The sequence below is a fragment of the Paramormyrops kingsleyae genome, chromosome 9 (assembly GCF_048594095.1).
Source record: "Paramormyrops kingsleyae isolate MSU_618 chromosome 9, PKINGS_0.4, whole genome shotgun sequence".
Classification (NCBI taxonomy): domain Eukaryota; kingdom Metazoa; phylum Chordata; class Actinopteri; order Osteoglossiformes; family Mormyridae; genus Paramormyrops; species Paramormyrops kingsleyae.
Window position 1 is genome coordinate 36,794,968 of NC_132805.1, and position 17,612 is coordinate 36,812,579.

At 50.6% G+C, this 17,612-nt stretch overlaps 2 protein-coding genes across 2 annotated transcripts in view; one reads left to right on the forward strand and one right to left on the reverse strand.

Moving 5' to 3' along the window:
* The window catches only part of znf804b (zinc finger protein 804B), a 134,957-nt gene that overhangs the window by 115,470 nt on the left and 1,875 nt on the right, over positions 1–17,612 (reverse strand). The window contains exon 3 of the mRNA XM_023825797.2: positions 11,575–11,700. The gene's annotated coding sequence lies outside the window, so the exon portion shown is untranslated. The remainder of the gene's footprint in view (positions 1–11,574; positions 11,701–17,612) is intronic.
* steap4 (STEAP family member 4) lies at positions 1,752–7,529 on the forward strand. Its single transcript, XM_023825712.2, has 4 exons — positions 1,752–2,484; positions 3,600–4,127; positions 4,441–4,602; positions 5,510–7,529. Exons 1-4 carry the CDS (start codon positions 2,008–2,010, stop codon positions 5,789–5,791), a joined length of 1,449 nt encoding a protein of 482 aa, XP_023681480.1. The 5' UTR covers positions 1,752–2,007; the 3' UTR covers positions 5,792–7,529.

The window sequence follows — 17,612 nt, forward strand, 5'->3', positions numbered from 1 at the left end:
GTTCACAGGCCTGGTACCTCAGTAGATGAGTTTGCTGAGAGCACCAGAGACCCCCTCCAGAGACCCCCTCCAGAGACCCCCTCCAGAGACCCCTCCAGAGACCCCCTCCAGAGACCCCTCCAGAGACCCCCTCCAGAGACCCCCTCCAGAGACCCCCTCCAGAGACCCCTCACCCCATCAAACTACCCCAGCAGTTTCATTCATGCATTCACTCTCCACGACGTGTCAAGCTTCTCATATGGGGCCAAGGAGGGTCATGTGACCAGGTGTCAAGGACAATCAGAAACCATTTTTCAAGGCAGCCTATTTTGTCATGTCATCCATGTCTTGGTCTAGATGGACTTGGTCGCTGACCATGCGATCGCAGCCTCGCAGACACGGCCATACTTTGCTTTGGCCTGTTGGGACCCTTTTGGCGTAAAGTCTGCAGGAAAGCTATAAGAAGGTGACAGGAACAACCCGGAACATCAGGTCAGCTCATAGATTTAGGGCCCATCTTGTCAGTCCCCTCCTGCGACAAGACACAACAGCCAAAGCTGGTGGGCTTCACTCTCCAAGAGTCTGTGGGAGCCCATTCCCATACCCCTGAAACGGTCTCTGGCTTTCCTCTAGTTATACCGAGTAACATCAACTGCTGTCAAGTCCAGTAATTTGCATGGAATCCACTTCTTTGATCTTGTAGAAAGGACTTTGGAGAGGCCGTGTTAGCAGAGGTGCTGAGGCGTGCAGATGAGGTGAGTGTACCCGTACCAAGCATGCACTGAGACATGGGGACATGTCACTGAGGCAGTAGTGCTTCCCACCCGTCTGCTGCAATGAAGTCACCCCCTCCTGTCAGCCCTCTGTGGAGAAACACACAAAAGCAATCATTCCCATACCCCACAACACACATATGGGACCCTGTAATAAAATTGGCGCTGGCCCTTTAAGGTAGCATAGGTCACAAGGCCTGATTTGAGCCGTGTGTGTGTGTGTGTGTGTGTCTATATGTGTGTGTGTGTGTGTTTGCAGAGATCACAGATGTGGTAAAACCTGAAACTTCCTTGCTTTTGGGGACATTTTTCAGGTCCCCATTTGGATAACCTCAATTTTATAACATTCCGAGAATGCAATCAAATAACTTTAAATGCCAAAAGTCTCGTATTTAGCTTGGTTACTTATGGTTAAGGTTAGGGCTGGGTAGGGGTTAAGGTCATCATGTTGGGATTAGCGTTATCCCCATAGAAAAGAATGGAGAGTCCCCACAAAGATATGATTACAAACCTGTGTTTGTGTGTGTGTGTGTGTGTGTGTGTGTGTGCGTATTTGTGCTGCACAGCTTCGCCGTGGAAACTCAGTGTTCCCAGAAAAAGCACGGGGGGGGGGCATTGAGAAGCGGCAGGGAGGCAGACATTCTGTTAAAATATTACTATGCCAAAGTAAATCCCCGTCGTTTAGTGTCAAAGCCACAGAAGCCGTCATTAAAAGCAGCTTCGTGACGCCGTGATTTCAGGACTGCTGGCACGGGACAGATAGCTGGCGGTGAGGTCACTGCCTCGGCCGCTATCCCAGAGAGGGCTGTCCAGAGCGTGTTTAAGGGTCCCACGGCCTGAAGGGGGCAGCGTCTGCGTGCCGCATGCGAGGCACAGCGCGGCTCTCCAAACGCACGGCGAACTGCAGCTGCCAGCTCCCGCACGGCTCGCTTACGCCAAAGCCGACATTCCACTGTGTCGCAATAACCTGTCATTTCCCAGCCTGACACGCTGATCGGGAAAGGTTTGTTTGTCTTATCATTACTGGCTGGATTTTTCCGTGGCCCCACCCAACAAGAAATTTCCCAGGCCAGATGTGGCCCCTCCTACAGCCTGATGGGGTGGGTCGTACTCAGAAACTTCCCCACAGACAGACTTGTGAGTGAGTCAGTGTATAACTCTTCATGTCTCCCAGCTATTTCCTGCCTTCTCTAACTGGTGAGCTTGCTGACCGGGTTAATCAAAGCAAAGTATCTTGGGCTGTTTGTCGGCAGGGATGCCCACCCCAGACGGCTCCTCTCCCGCTCTGTCGATCGCCATGACCCCCGTGACTACAGACGCCGACCACGGGCTCGGCACGGTGGGCATCTTCGGCACGGGCGACTTCGGCCGCACCCTGGGCCTGCGGCTGCTTCAGGCCGGCTACCAGGTGGTCTTCGGCAGCCGGAAGCCCCAGAGATCCAGCCTGTTGCCCCAGGGGGCCCAGGTTCTGGGCCACGCTGAAGCCGCCGGAGTCGCACAGGTCATCTTCCTGGCCGTGCACAGGGATAATTACGACTTCCTGGTACCGCTGGCGGACAGGCTGGCTGGGAAGGTGCTGGTGGACGTCAGCAACAACCTGAGGCGGAACCAGTACCCGGAGCCCAACGCTCACTACCTTAGCAAGCTCGTTCCGGAAGCTTCTGTGGTGAAAGCTTTCAACACCGTCTCTGCATGGTCACTGCAATCGGGGGGCCTGGATGCTAACCGACAGGTAGGGGGGTCCTTCTCTGTTTCGGGGGGGGGGGGGCTAAAACGCTGACTTGCCGAGCTACTTCACCATGATGGTGTCTGTAAATTTTCAGCGTAGAGGACGGAGACTGATAATGTGAAAGCAGCACCATCTTGGAATGTCATCCTGCATAAAACTCGTGGTGGGTGGCTGCATGTCACATGGGCTGATTCCGGCTGTTACTGAAGTGGAAACTGCCCCCCCCCCGCCCCCCCCTCGCTGTCTCCTGCGTGTCATGTCAGGGTGACCCCATTCTGCTAGAGAGACAACAGAAAAGCCCCCCCCCTCCCTGAAAGAAAAAGGGGGGGCGGTTGGGGGTGGAGGTATGTCCTTAAATTCAGACTTAAATAGGAGAATTCACCCGGCCATGTCAGAGCATCAACCAAGAATATGTCTACATGTCTTGCTTCTCGCAGCAGTGGTACAGTAACACAAGGCCCAAAGCACACACTCTGATCGCACTGCTCTTAGAGGCGTCACATCCGGGGCGTCGTGCTCAGACAGACCGAACGTGACACGTGGCCTCTCACCCACCAAAAGTATGGTAAAATTCATCGTGGAGGACCTCCCTCCCGCTCATCAAAAGGGGGACGATGGCTAGGGGGGGGCGATTTTTTATCCCAGACCAGCCCTCCATCAGAGTCATTGTGGAATTCAATCTCGTTTCAAGTTTTAGCAACTATACATATGCTGCATGAAGTGATGCTCGACGCCGTCGTGTGTCAGAAACCCACTTTGCAGGCTTTAAGCATCCCAGGCAATACCAGTCCTGGACCCTGTCCTCTAAGGCAGTGCTTCTCAACCCTGGTCCCGGAGGACCCCCGCCCCCCCTGCCAGAATGTTTTCATTCCATCCCCACCTTAATCAGGCTCAGATGGTCCTTAATAGACTAATAATGAATGTGGCAGGTTGAATGCAGTGTGGGTGGGAATGAAAACATTGTGGAGGGAGGGGAGCCAGGAACAGGATTGAGAAGCACTGCTCTAAGACCACCTGCTGCATGCCTGTGGTGCCCACCCCCCCTCCCCCCACGGCAGCGCTGCTAGGAGGTCTGCACCACAGATGTGTTTTCACAGATGTGTGTTCCCACCCGCCAGGTGTTAGTCTGCGGGGACAGCACTGAGTCCAAACAGAGGGTGGTGGACGTTGCACGCAGCCTGGGCTTCACCGCCCTGGACAAAGGCTCCTTGCTGGCAGCCGGCGAGATCGAGGATTATCCCCTGCAGCTTTTCCCCATGTGGAGGCTGCCTGCAGCCGTGGCCGTGGGCCTCACTGCCTCCCTCTTTGCCTACTGCCTCCTCATGGACGTGATCTACTCCTGGGTCACCAGCAAGAAGGACATGTCCTTCAGGATCATGGTGTCTCTGGCCAACAAGGTGTTCCCCATGGTGTCGTTGATGATGCTGTCTCTGTGCTACCTGCCCGGGATCCTCGCTGGCTTCCTGCAGCTCTACAACGGGACCAAGTACAAGCGATTCCCCGACTGGCTGGACCGCTGGATGCTCTGCAGGAAACAGATGGGTCTCCTGGCTTTGGCGTTCGGCTTCCTGCACGTCCTCTACATAATGATCGTTCCCATCAGGTACTACGTCAGGTACAAGGTGGTCTCCTGGACCATCTCCCAGGTGAGCTGGACCACCCATTATCACGGAGCTTGGAATGGCGTACGGTACATGGATCAGTGTCAGAAGTACGAGACACATATAAAAGACAAAACGGCAGCCAGTGTTCTACTAAATTATACCCAGATATGTTTACTGACTGAACAGGTGTCAGATGGCATGTCGGATCTCTCCTGCATCTGTCACCTGTCACTTTGGAGTTTGATAAGAACATCTTAGTGGCGTCATTCTGTGTAATCGGTCGCTTATATTCTGCACCCTGGGGGGTGGGGGGTGCGGATTCCGCACCCGACTCAGAATTTCTCTTGTTTCTCAGATGAAAGAGAACCAAAGTGAGTTTGACAACACGGTGGCCTGGTACACAGACTCCTACATGTCACTCGGCGTCCTGGGATTCGGATTGTTCATCCTGCTGGGAATCACCTCCCTTCCTTCTGTCAGTAACGCCATGAACTGGCGAGAGTTCCGGTTTGTGCAGGTACGGAGAACACGCCGGCAGACTCCTGTGCTATTCACACACGTCACAAAGCCCGTGGATTGGCAAAGCCTTTTCTTTCATTGATGATTGAAGCTTCTCTCTCCCTGTGTGGCTCAGCCCCTGCTAAACTGAACCCCCCCCCCCACCCAACAGCAGGTAGCCCAGCATGAGAAGGATGATGAGATGTTACTTTATTTTGACAGAGGGGGCCCCAGCAGTTCTAGAGGAAAGGTTAGGGAAAAATGGGCTGGAATTCTCAGGTGTCTACAGAGAAGTGGCCCCATTGGTCAGTCAGACAGCTGTGGGCAGCCAGTGGGAGGGCCTGCCCTGCCCAGCCCACCAATCAGCACACATTTTCAGACACAGGCACCTTGAAGTGCAGTCAGACAGTCGGCCACAGCAGCTCTACACCTACTAGCTCTACACATGTTTGCAAACTGCCGCACCAGGGAAACGGAAAACAACATGAGATGGGAGAGACTGCTAAAAATAAACATTTCTTTATGAGCTAAAAGCGGGCGGCAGGGGACGACGGTCCCCGAGTGGTGGCACTGAGTCACAGACGTCCTGCCACTCAATTCAGTTCCTATTCTGCAAGACAAAATGTCAAACACTGTTGTGTCCAAATGGTCTAAATGTTCCACACTTAAATGTTAAGATATTCATGAACTTCACTTGAAATACGCAGATTAGTCCGAGCAAAGGAACACTGGGCCCCCGACTGAATCCAGGTCACCAGTGTTATTCTGCATGGTCAGTGGAACGAGCGAGATGGGAGATGAAAATGGCCGTCATGGAGATAAAAGGCGTAATGGCTCATGAAACGAGTGACAGATGGAGAAAAATTTGAGTCTCCCCCCCCATTGTCTGAAGCTGCCTTCAGCCTGTCCTTCTCTCCCCCCCGCAGTCCAAGCTGGGTCACCTGACCCTCCTGCTATGCACGTCCCACACCATCCTGTACGGCTGGAAGCGGTTCCTGAGAGCCCAGACCTACAGGTGGCACCTGCCCCCGGCCTACATGGTGGCGCTGGTGCTGCCCTGCGTGGTCCTGGGCCTCAAGCTGCTGCTGGTCACGCCCTGCGTGGACCGGATCCTGATGCGGATACGGCAGGGCTGGGAGAGGAAGCCCCGCCCTGCGGGGGCCTCCGACAGGACGGGGGCCAATGGGAAGGAGCCCCTCATGCTCTGAACAGCCTCAGCATTCACAGCACCGGAAGGAAAAGGACAGGGAGCCGGAGATCCTTCTGGAATCTTTTTACAGGCCCCACCCCAATGGAACGTTCCAGAACTAAACTCCAAAAATACCCCATTAGCAGATGCTTCTTCTGTCGCGTTGACAGGCAGCAACACAGACTGGGAGTGTTTAAAAACACGTTCCTTTAACAGCCCCCCCGTCACAGGGTGACAGCAGTCAGTTTCAGAGCCGGTAGCGACGTCAGATAAAGGAGTCCTATGTCACCGACTCCCATTAGCCGTTAGCCATTAGCTGTCAGTAGCTCAGGCACTCGCTTTGTGTTTAGCGCACCTTGTGTATCTTTGTTTGTTTTAATCTGACTGGGCTGTGGATGCGTCTCCGTTTCGCAGTCAGGAATAAGCCATGCCGTGGTCTGTCTGGCTGCACGCCTGGGCCGTGGTCTGTCTGGCTGTGTTCCTGGGCCGTGGTCTGTCTGGCTGCGCGCCTGGGCCGTGGTCTGTATGGCTGCGCGCCTGGGCCGTGGTCTGTATGGCTGCACGCCTGGGCCGTGGTCTGTCTGGCTGCGTTCCTGGGCCGTGGTCTGTATGGCTGCGTTCCTGGGCCGTGGTCTGTCTGGCTGCGCGCCTGGGCCGTGGTCTGTATGGCTGCGTTCCTGGGCCGTGGTCTGTCTGGCTGCGCGCCTGGGCCGTGGTCTGTCTGGCTGCGTTCCTGGGCCGTGGTCTGTCTGGCTGCACGCCTGGGCCGTGGTCTGTCTGGCTGCGTTCCTGGGCCGTGGTCTGTATGGCTGCGTTCCTGGGCCGTGGTCTGTCTGGCTGCGTTCCTGGGCCGTGGTCTGTCTGGCTGCGTTCCTGGGCCGTGGTGTGTCTGGCTGCGTTCCTGGGCCGTGGTCTGTCTGGCTGCGTTCCTGGGCCGTGGTCTGTCTGGCTGTGTTCCTGGGCCGTGGTCTGTCTGGCTGCGTTCCTGGGCCGTGGTCTGTCTGGCTGCGCACCTGCGACAAGCCCACAAAGCCTTAACTGCCTCTCAGCTCCGTTTCTGTCCCTTTCACTGGGCTATGCCGACCGCCCCCCCCTCCCTGAGCAATTCACAGAAGTGTGTAAGAGGCCTGTGAGATGGTGCCACTTAGGAACACAATAGCACAGCCATTAACGCAACCTTTAATCCATCCCCCCTCCATCACTGAGCAGCCAACGAGGAGAGCCTGGGTGGGGGGGGGGATCGCTTCGAGCCCCCAGGCAGTCCTGCTGCTGCAGCGGTGTGACCAGCCTGGGTGGGCCACCCAAAATGGACGGGGATGAAAAGCCGAGGAATCTGGGGGGTCTGACAGGCTTAGTCCAGCAAAGGTGACCGGGGATCCGCCCACAATGCCACGGTCACCAATGATCCGCCCACAACTCCACAGTCACCAATGATCTGCCCACAATGCCACGGTCACCAATGATCTGCCCACAACTCCGCAGTCACCAGGGATCTGCTGAAAACACCTTGCTCACTGGGGATCTGCTGCCTGATGTGTGTGACTTACATGGGGGGGAGGGCTCTGTTCACAAACACACACGCACACACACACACACATACTTTGTCTGTGTCATTTACTCTATGCTGAAATCTATCTGCACTGTATAAATCCTGTATACAAAAGCTATTAGTGAAAATATGTTATATGTCGACTTATTTGTACTAATACTCTGGGCACGCTGGGTTATCTTCAGATTAAAGGTTTTATATTTTAAAATGTCTGCATCTTTTTTTATCGATACTGGTAAAATAGTGTATATTAAAAGTGATGCTCCAATAGGGAGATTGCATACTCTGCCGATCATTTCAAATGATGTCCCATCTGCGCCAGACCCTGCTTTGTGCCCAGTGATAGACTGGCATCCCATCTGAGCCACACCCCTGCTTTGTGCCCTGTGATAGACTGGCATCCCATCTGCGCCGGACCCTGCTTTGTGCCCAGTGATAGACTGGCATCCCATCTGCGCCACACCCCTGCTTTGTGCCCTGTGATAGACTGGTATCCCATCTGAGCCACACCCCTGCTTTGTGCCCTGTGATAGACTGGCATCCCATCTGCGCCGGACCCTGCTTTGTGCCCAGTGATAGACTGGCATCCCATCTGCGCCACACCCCTGCTTTGTGCCCTGTGATAGACTGGTATCCCATTCGCTCTGCACCCCTGCTTTGTGCCTTTAAGACACAGACAATATGAAAACAACGCAGCAAATGGAATCCCAGTTTGTTTAGTTGCCCATAGCACATGCTAGGAAATATACTATTATCTAATATTTAGGAGCAATATGTGTGGTTCTGTGTTAAAATATAATGCATTATTGATATGCTATCATGCCGGTGCTGTTATTAGGGCCCGGAGACAGACGGGGGCTAGAGGCAGTTGCTGAGGTCGCCTTGTTAGCCCAGCGCCGAGAGGCAGGGCGAGGCGGCCCACAGGAAGTCGCCACTCACAGCAGCACGGGGGGAAGCTGTCTGACTGTCGGAGCCATCAGGACAGGAATAACCGCCGGATTTCCTGGAGCCCAGTGTGCGGTGGATCACTCTGACCTCAGCCGAGGGTCCTGGGAATGGATGGATGGATGAATGGGTGGATGGATGAATGGGTGGATGGATTGAGCAATGGAAGAAGAGGGAGACAGAGACAGATATGTGCATATGTAGGTCATGTGTGTTTTTAACTCTCTTTTAGGTTAATTTTTAACCCACGTCTGTGGTCTTCTCAGGTCTTTCTGGACTTTTGCTCGATTCCCCGGCTGCTCTGGCTTGTATCTGACAGCCCTCTGCCCCTGTACCATCACCTCGGCCTGCATTTCCTATTGAACAGGTCAGGGTATCCCGAATATCCTGAGCTCCTTCTAAAGTCTTCTAAAGTCTTCCTGCGCCTCAGACATGCTCCAGCTCACACTTCCTCATGGAGCGGGCTGCCGCCCCCCCCCCCCCCCGACAGCGGAGCGCGGGAGCCGTACGGTGTCCATCAGCTCCTACACACACGACCTCCCCTCCGCTAAACTCACGTGGGCTCCCAGTCCAAACTCCACCAGTGTGTCCTCAGCATGAAATTCAGGCCACAGTTCATCAGCGCACAGCTGAGGCAGAACATTAACCGACCTGCTGAGAAGATCAGGACCAGCCAGGAAGCTTCTGCTGTGACTTTGAGCGTGAATTTTACCCAAACTGATTCCATTAGTATTTAGCTTGATAAAATTAATGTGACACTAATATAAATGCACATATAAGATTCAAGATTCAAGAGATTTATTTGTCACATACATACAACATGCAGTGAAATGTATCTCTGTGTCGCCCTTATGTGGCTGTGTAAAAATAGAAGAGAAAAAAAAGAAACAGGTAAGAAGTAAAGTCGGAGTAAAAAAGAGAAATTACAATATATAAATACTAGGTAAGGAACCAAGTATATAATCTAAAATATACAGTGCAGATATAAAATCTAAAATCATGAATCAAAAATATAGTGCAAAAACTGAAAAATATGAAATGTAGTGCAAAATTGCAGACTTTGTGCATTCAGTGCTAGTGTACATAGTGTACAGCAAGGAGCAAAGTTACTTCACGTTGAGAAGCCTAATGGCCTGTGATAACACAAACTTTATTAATAATATGGTAATATAAAATATACAAAAATGAAAATACATAATTATACTTAATATGACGTGCAGATATAAACTCATACTCGTTTGCAGGGCTCTCACACTCTCAGTTGGGTTTTGTCAGGTACTCTGGTTTCTTTCCATAATCCAAAGACATGCAATTAGGCTGTTTACATCAATAAATTTCCCTTTGAATGTGTGTGTGTGTGTGTGTGTGTGCGTGTGTGCGTATGTGTGTGTGTGTATATGAGCGGTCCCCATAAGGATATGTATACCCTACATGTGCGTGTGTGTGTGTGTGTGTGTGTGTGTGTGTGTGAATGAGCGGTCCCCATAAGGATATGTATACCCTACATGTGTGTGTGTGTGCGTGTGTGTGTGAATGAGCGGTCCCCATAAGGATATGTATACCCTACATGTGCGTGTGTGTGTGTGTGTGCCTAGTCTTCCTGTCCTTGGGTGTACCCCAGCTTTGTGCCCTATGCTGTCTGGCATAAGCTCCAAACTCCAGGATGGATGGATGGATGGATGGATGGATGGATGGATGGATGGATGGATGGATGGATGGATGGATGGATGGATGGATGGATGGATGGATGGATGGATGGATGGATGGATGGATGGATGGATGGATGGATGATCATTTGCCATATATAAACTGAGAAAAAAGGAGGAGCTACACAGACACTGACAAGCTTTATTTCCAGAGTGTGACTCTGACAGGAAAACAAATGCAGGTGTTTTTGTGAAGCAACCATGTAAATAGAGAAGCGGAAGTAGTTATAAAAAAAGAGCCCGGAGTAGAGGAGCGACCGCCTGCTGTCTCCGTGGGGGAGGGACGGGGGTGTCTGCACACTCCGCATTATTGAGTCAGGCCTCCCAGACCACATCTCCATTCTTGACTTGTCAAACAGGCTTTATTTCAGGCCATATCGGACACAGGGATGCTGCGCCGGCGATGGATGAGGGCGGCTTTGGAGCTCCGGAGAGACCGGCACGGTACTGAGCACCGAGCCGACGCACAAACTCATTTATTATAATCATGTTAATTTCTGTCAGCTGGCTTTAAACCGTGTGGTTTTCTCACCGATTAAAAGCTGCGGAGAATTCCACAGCAGGTGACGGAGTTGAATTATAAAACCTCCATCTTCCACCTGGGTCCAGACTCCGTGTCTGAAAAGAGCCATAGCTTCCGGAAGGTACCAGAGCGCTCTGCTCCAGTGACACAGCTCCTGTACACTGTGCCATGAATTACTGACAACGCAGGTCAGAGGGGTTTTATTTACAAAATCAAGCTAAGAGCCAAGGGTCTATCGGCCGGAGAGGAGACCCATCAAGTGCTGGGGAGCAGGGAGCCCAGTGCAGACAGTGGCCAGGGGAACTGGCGGGGGGGGGGGTAAAGGGCACTTTGCTGATAGGCCTATGAGGGGGGCCCCCAGTAACAGCAGGGGGCAGGTGAACTCAATTACCTTTGATAATCCCAGTCCTCCGTACTGCCCCCCAACCCCCACTCTGCTCACAAGTGGTTGCTAAGCGATCGGTATGAATTGTCCAGAGCTGGGATGCACGACAGCTCATGCGTGGCATTTCATTTCTGCTGGACACGGCACACACCGACCTCTCGCCAGTCGATAACGATGATAATTACCTGAGCCCGCCTTCTCATGCGACTCCGCTCACTGCTCCACCTGCTGGATTGTAAGTGTAACTTCTATGGTAACCCCAAGGCCTCTGTATGGCCATGTGGCCGCTTTCACGCCTTCTGCCCCAGAAATGCCTCCCTATGCCTCCAAAAAATGTGCATTTGGTGAGTTCGAGTCTCCATTGACTCCATTGACTCCATTGACTCCATTGACTCCCCTTGTCACGTTTCTTCTCGTGGCAAAGCCGCACTTGTGCGCTGGCGTGAAAATGCGATAGGCTCATTGTGGCAGACAATAACTCTGATAGCAGAAAAGTGTCACATTTGATGAGGCCTCCTATCAGCCAGCTGCCGGCATCAAAAGGAAGCGGATGGGAATGTTGGGCCTTTGATTGCCCAGTCTGGTTTAAAGCCATCCATCCCCGTGGCCGTCTGGGCCACCCCAACGCGAGGCTACTCCTACAGCGGTCTTCAGCGTGCTTAGAAACATTTAATGAGATCACACAAAGGCTTACCTAGAGGAAGGCCTTTGATGCCATGTGTTCAGGGGAGCCAAAATATGAAGACATCAAGGGGGGGGGGGTCCCTCCTGAATTCAGGTCGAACTGTCCACACTGCCAGGGAGCATTAAAGTTTAAACGCTGCGAGGGGGAGGGGAAAAAAAGAAACATCTTAGAGAGCTGCTGGCGTCGCGAGCACAGGCAGCCGCCGACACTCGTACACGGCTGGATCGGAGCTGAACGTGACAAGGATACAACAGCCCGTGTTTAAAGGCGAAAACAGCCCCTTACAGAGCCACTGGCAGCATGGTCCTGGAAGCGCGCTGCCATGCCACGCCGATCCCTAACATGCATACATAAAGCTGATGAAGTCTGGAGCAAAACAAGGAGATGAAGAGCCAATCACCAGCAGGCAAATGGCAGGTGACCGTGAAATGACCTATGACCTCAAAGCTTGTGCACAAGGTTACAAGATCACACAAAACAACCAACCAATGAAAACAATGCTGCTGGGCTCAGATGACCAGGCAGACGTATGAAGGTGTTTCTAAAGGGTGATCAGCCCGGTCTGACATAAAGGTGAAAAGGAAAGTGGCCCAATTTTTCTTAAATGATCGTTTCATCGAGTGAAGTAAATAACTGGGGTGTGTCCCTGCCCATAGTGCCGTGCTGATCGGAGTGTGTGGGAGGAATTCTGAAGGGGGGCTGAGCTCAGAAACAGGGCTCACTGTTTGTCAGCCTCGATCATCTCTGCAGGTGACAGCCCCTGAGTTGGAGGCTCCGGATGGATTTCCGGAACGCTCCATCACTTCTGCCAGCCATTCAGAAGCCATTCCCACTCAAAATGTGCAATATCCATCTCAGAGACCTCATTTTCTCCCGGGAAAGGAATGCAAAACAACTGAAGGCTGCCTGAAAGCCTGCCAGTCCTGCTTCCCTGCCTGGTCTTTCTTCTTCCTTGGAGATGGACAAACGTTTATTTTTAAACGTACAAGCTTTTGATGAAAACATTTGGCCACAAAGAAGCTAGGGGCAGAGTCCTTTGCTGTTATCTCATGGCTCCCGGCTTGCAGGTTACGATCCAGCACACCCACCATGTGCTCATTAGATCAATGATGCTCAGGAGCCGGATGTGGAAGTCTGTTGCAGCTGGGCAGGTGAGACAGCAGAGAGGAGATCGGGGCCGACTGCTTTCGCGCGAGCCCGTAAACTCTTTGTTTGCTCTGCTGGCCATACTTCTCATTCCTTAAAAATGAATTCAATTTCAGGTGAATTTCAGATAAATACACCCCCAACCTAAGCATACCTTGATGTTTCTTCTGAAGATCAAGAAATGTTATAAAACTATACCAGGAACTGCTTCTTTAATTAGCCAGAACACTTCCGCCTCCCCGTCGGACACAGCAGGTGCCAAAGACACGTTCTCTCAGGAGCTCTACTGATATTGAAGCATGGCTTTAAAGAATTTAATATCCAGTCACCCAGACACGGTTACCATTAATAACATTCCCAAGCAGCTGTTTAATATAAAGCCTTGTATAGCAGGGACCTTAGGACCTATTGAAATATTAAAGTGCTCTTTTTGAAAACATTACGACATCTTGATGAATGAAAGTCGGGGAGAACTGGGCCCTTTTTTGGCTCCTTAATCAGATTTGTGCCCATTGCGTGTGAGCGGCCCGCATACTGAAGCCAGGCCTGTCGTTATGAGCGGCCCGCATACTGAAGGCCTGTCGTTATGAGCGGCCCGCATACTGAAGCCAGGCCTGTCGTTATGAGCGGCCCGCATACTGAAGCCAGGCCTGTCGTTATGAGCGGCCCGCATACTGAAGCCAGGCCTGTCGTTATGAGCGGCCCGCATACTGAAGCCAGGCCTGTCGTTATGAGCGGCCCGCATACTGAAGCCAGGCCTGTCGTTATGAGCGGCCCGCATACTGAAGCCAGGCCTGTCGTTATGAGCGGCCCGCATACTGAAGCCAGGCCTGTCGTTATGAGCGGCCCGCATACTGAAGCCAGGCCTGTCGTTATGAGCGGCCCGCATACTGAAGCCAGGCCTGTTGTTAGTGCTGACGACAGACACAGTCAAACCGGTTGTTTCCGATTCATCAGTGCTGACAGTGCTATTGTTTCGCCGTGTACCAGAGCTCCCCGCCCCCACCCACCACCCCCGCCCAATCTTCGAGCCGCTCATCAGTGTGCAAAGGGGGGGCTTAAACCTCTGTCTATGTGGGCAGCCCATCCTCGGCAAAATAATGACCCTCCCACCCACTCAAAAATAACACAGCCACTAGCACGCAGACGCATGGACCCAGACATACACACACACAGACATACACACACACAGACATACACACAGACAGACATACACACACACAGACATACACACACACAGACATACACGCACACAGACATACACGCACACAGACATACACACACAGACATACACGCACACAGACATACACGCACACAGACATACACACACACAGACATACACACACACAGACATACACACACAGACATACACACACACAGACATACACACACACAGACATACACACACACAGACATACACACACGTTCGCAAACCGAGATCCACACACCATTGCTAGAATCACCTAAAATGAAATGTTTGCAGGGGTAAAGAAGGGGGGACAGAAGGGTAAAATCTCTCACTGTTAGGTGACGATAAACAGTGAGGTCACCGTGTTAGCAAAGTCAATCGGATACATAAAGACATGATTGACAGACCCAACTGTCAAACGTCACGATATCTGTGAAAAGGCAGGATGCTCTGCTTGCACCTCATTAAGGTGTTTTTACATAGTAATAGAATATTTTGGCACCCCAACTCAGAGACTGGAGAATAAATCAGTTCAAAATAGCACCATCAGTCTCATGTGGAGAAAACGGCCTCCTGAAGACAGATTTTTGGGGCACATCAGAGCGGGAGCTGTCCTGCGCCTGTGAGACCCTGTGAGACGCTGTGAGACCCTGTGAGACGCGTTTTGCCAAGGCTTTAATTAACTCCACTCCAGGGCCAGTGGGAAAATGTCAGGCCCAGCATGCTCTTTCACCCAAAATGCTTTTATTCCTGGTGATTAGATCAGGATTCTGAAGTCCACAGGGGCTAAGGAGACTTGCCGAAGATGACGGGGAAATACAAACCGCTGAGAGACTCAGAAGACCCAGGGCGCAGCCGGGCAAACGTGGAGGAAAACGCGATGCACTGTGGGACTGGGGGGGGGGGGGGGGGCAGGGAGCCGAGTTACTCTCTCTTTCTGATCTAATGAGCGGAGATATCAGGTCCTCAAGGTATAGTGAAGTTCATGGAGCCTCAAAATGCCCCATTGGGAGTCTTGTGGCAAAGCAGTTCAGGAAACCTTCCCAGGTAGCTACCGACAGACCTCCGAGCGACGGTGAAGACTGCCCATGGGCTGAAGCTCCGAAACCCTCTTCTAAGAGCCGACGGAATCCCTCATCCTCCGCCTGATCGTCTGATACACTCTCTGTTCTTTATTAGTTGTCTTCTGCTCCAGTGCTGCTAACTTCCAATATTGACTTAAGTCTAGATATAAATCAGCAATATCAGTCAAGATTGACATGAGTGACCATACCGATTTTTTAGCAAATATTGACTGATTCTGATATGTTGACTGATATATCATGCAGGTGGGACTCTGTTAATTCACCAATGTGGCAAACAGGCACCAGCACATCCACATCACGTCGGTGGCCCCAGCACCATAACACATAAACACGCAAATAACACATAAACACGCAAAGAGGCTGCATGCATTAATAAACCACTCGTTCTCGCATGTGTTCAGCTCTGAACCACCCAATGAATGGTAACGTAAAAAACCCAAACCTTCCCTCTAGTGTCAAAAGCTGAACTTTTTCATTTAAATGTTGCTTGAAATGCATATGGAAAAGCCTCTTTCCCATCAGTACTGCTGAAATCCAAGAGTTTAGAGAATGTATCTGGCAGTAATTTAATTTTAGCAGAAGGATTCTGTGGGTCGCCAAGGCTAATATTAAACATTAACTCCAGTCTAAGTGGGAGTTAATTGCTTTGCAGAGATTAAAAATTGAAGGAAATCCTTGGCCTTTTAAGATGTAAAGTGCCCTCCGGCCCCTCAGACCACCTCCTAAACCAGTTCCGAAAAGTGTTTTTTGCCGTGAATTCTTTTCTTATATAGATTTAAGAGCAGCCTGCAGTTTCAAAACATTTTTCATTAAATTTCAAATTGAAATGTAGGTTCATTATCTTCTGCAGTTATGTAATTAGCGTGAACAGCGTGGATGGTGACAAACTCCCTCCATGACAAAGTTAGAAGGTTCACTGGCAGCTAACTGACAGATTATGGCCGCAGCTTCCCTGCTTTTCCTCATATAGGTAGCAGGTTGCTTGAGTGCTGATTTCACAAGATCGCCACAATTCAAATGCTGATCTATCGTTTCCTCTGCTTTCTATACCCACTTTTCGGAAGCAGTTTCATGGTGAGCCGGACACCATATCAGAAGAAGAGAGGGCACAGAAAGACAAAAACGCCCACTCACACATCACAGCAGATGTAGAACACTGATTGCGTATATGCATGTATTTGTGCGTATAGGTGCTTACGTGTCTATTATGTGTTAGTATGTATGTATGGTTGGTAAATATACTTCGGTTTTGTTCCCTTTCTCTCCTGGATGTACACAGATGCGCATACGACTGGTAAGACCTCCCCACCCACCCAGGTCTTGGTTAGATTCTTGGGCTTCAGGTTTTGCTTCTTAGCCACTGACTCCATCTGCTGGTTCCCCAAGAGGAGAACAGGAGCCGGTGCTCCAGAAAATGTATTTAGAACCTGAAAGGAGTATGTTGCTTTATAGGGTGACCTGTTATGCAGACCAGTTGGGCTCTTAATTACAATAATATTTTTTTCGAAAACATTTGGTAAATCAAGCAGGCAGAACCTTGATTCCCGTTAGGTGCTATAATCAGTAGAACCCTTAAACAGTCAGGAATGGAAAATATTTCTGTATGTTAGACCTATCTGACAGATATCAAAGACAGTAAATATGTTCCACAACAAAAGTCCACTGAAAAGCAGTGTTTAATCTCCGTGCACAAACCGCCCGTAGACATTTCCTTTTTTATTAAGAGCCATAATGTTTTGACAGGCTTATTCAGTTCTTGCAATTCTGCTATTAATTGCAATTGCATTTACTGGCTGCACAAATGTTTGGTGTTTTATGATATTGCAAAGGTGTTAATAATTAAAAAGCACCCAATGAGACTGCTTGTCAATAAACTTTATAATTTTCTTCTAACTTTGTTATAAAACTACAGAAGCCCACAACGGCAGAGCTTGCGAGTAGTTAATGCCGTCATCTCGAGATCATTTTCTCCGAATAATTACAGGGATATACACATTGTGACGCCGCGGGGCAGTCATGCCGAACGCAGCGCTGCTCGTATACGTCCTGTGTTACTTACAGTGTCTGTCAGTGTATTTAACATTGAAATTACATGCTGTACCGGTACGGTGTTTTACCATGACGGTCGTGTCATGTCCTGTCTCTGAGCTGCTCTGTTGGCCTGGGAAATGCTATATCATCAGAATCAGAATCAGCTTTATTGTCATTCAAACCACTTGACATGATAAGAACGAAACACGGTTTCTCAGGTCTCGGTGCGCGCAGTGTGCTACTACACAATAAATAGATAAAATAATAATAAAATACTAGAAAAGATATCTAAACTATCACTGGACACAACATGTACAGATGATATGATAGTAAAAATACTGAAATTTGATATAAACAATCCTTCACACCCACATTCAGATCTAATAAGTACAATGCGCTATGCTTGACACTGTTTCATCTACACACATTGTCTGAATCCATGTGGGTTATTCCACTAAGTACAATGTGCTATGCTTGACACTGTTCCATCTACACACATTGTCTGAATCCATGTGGGTTATTCCACTAAGTACAATGCGCTATGCTTGACACTGTTCCATCTACACACATTGTCTGAATCACTATTCCATCTACAC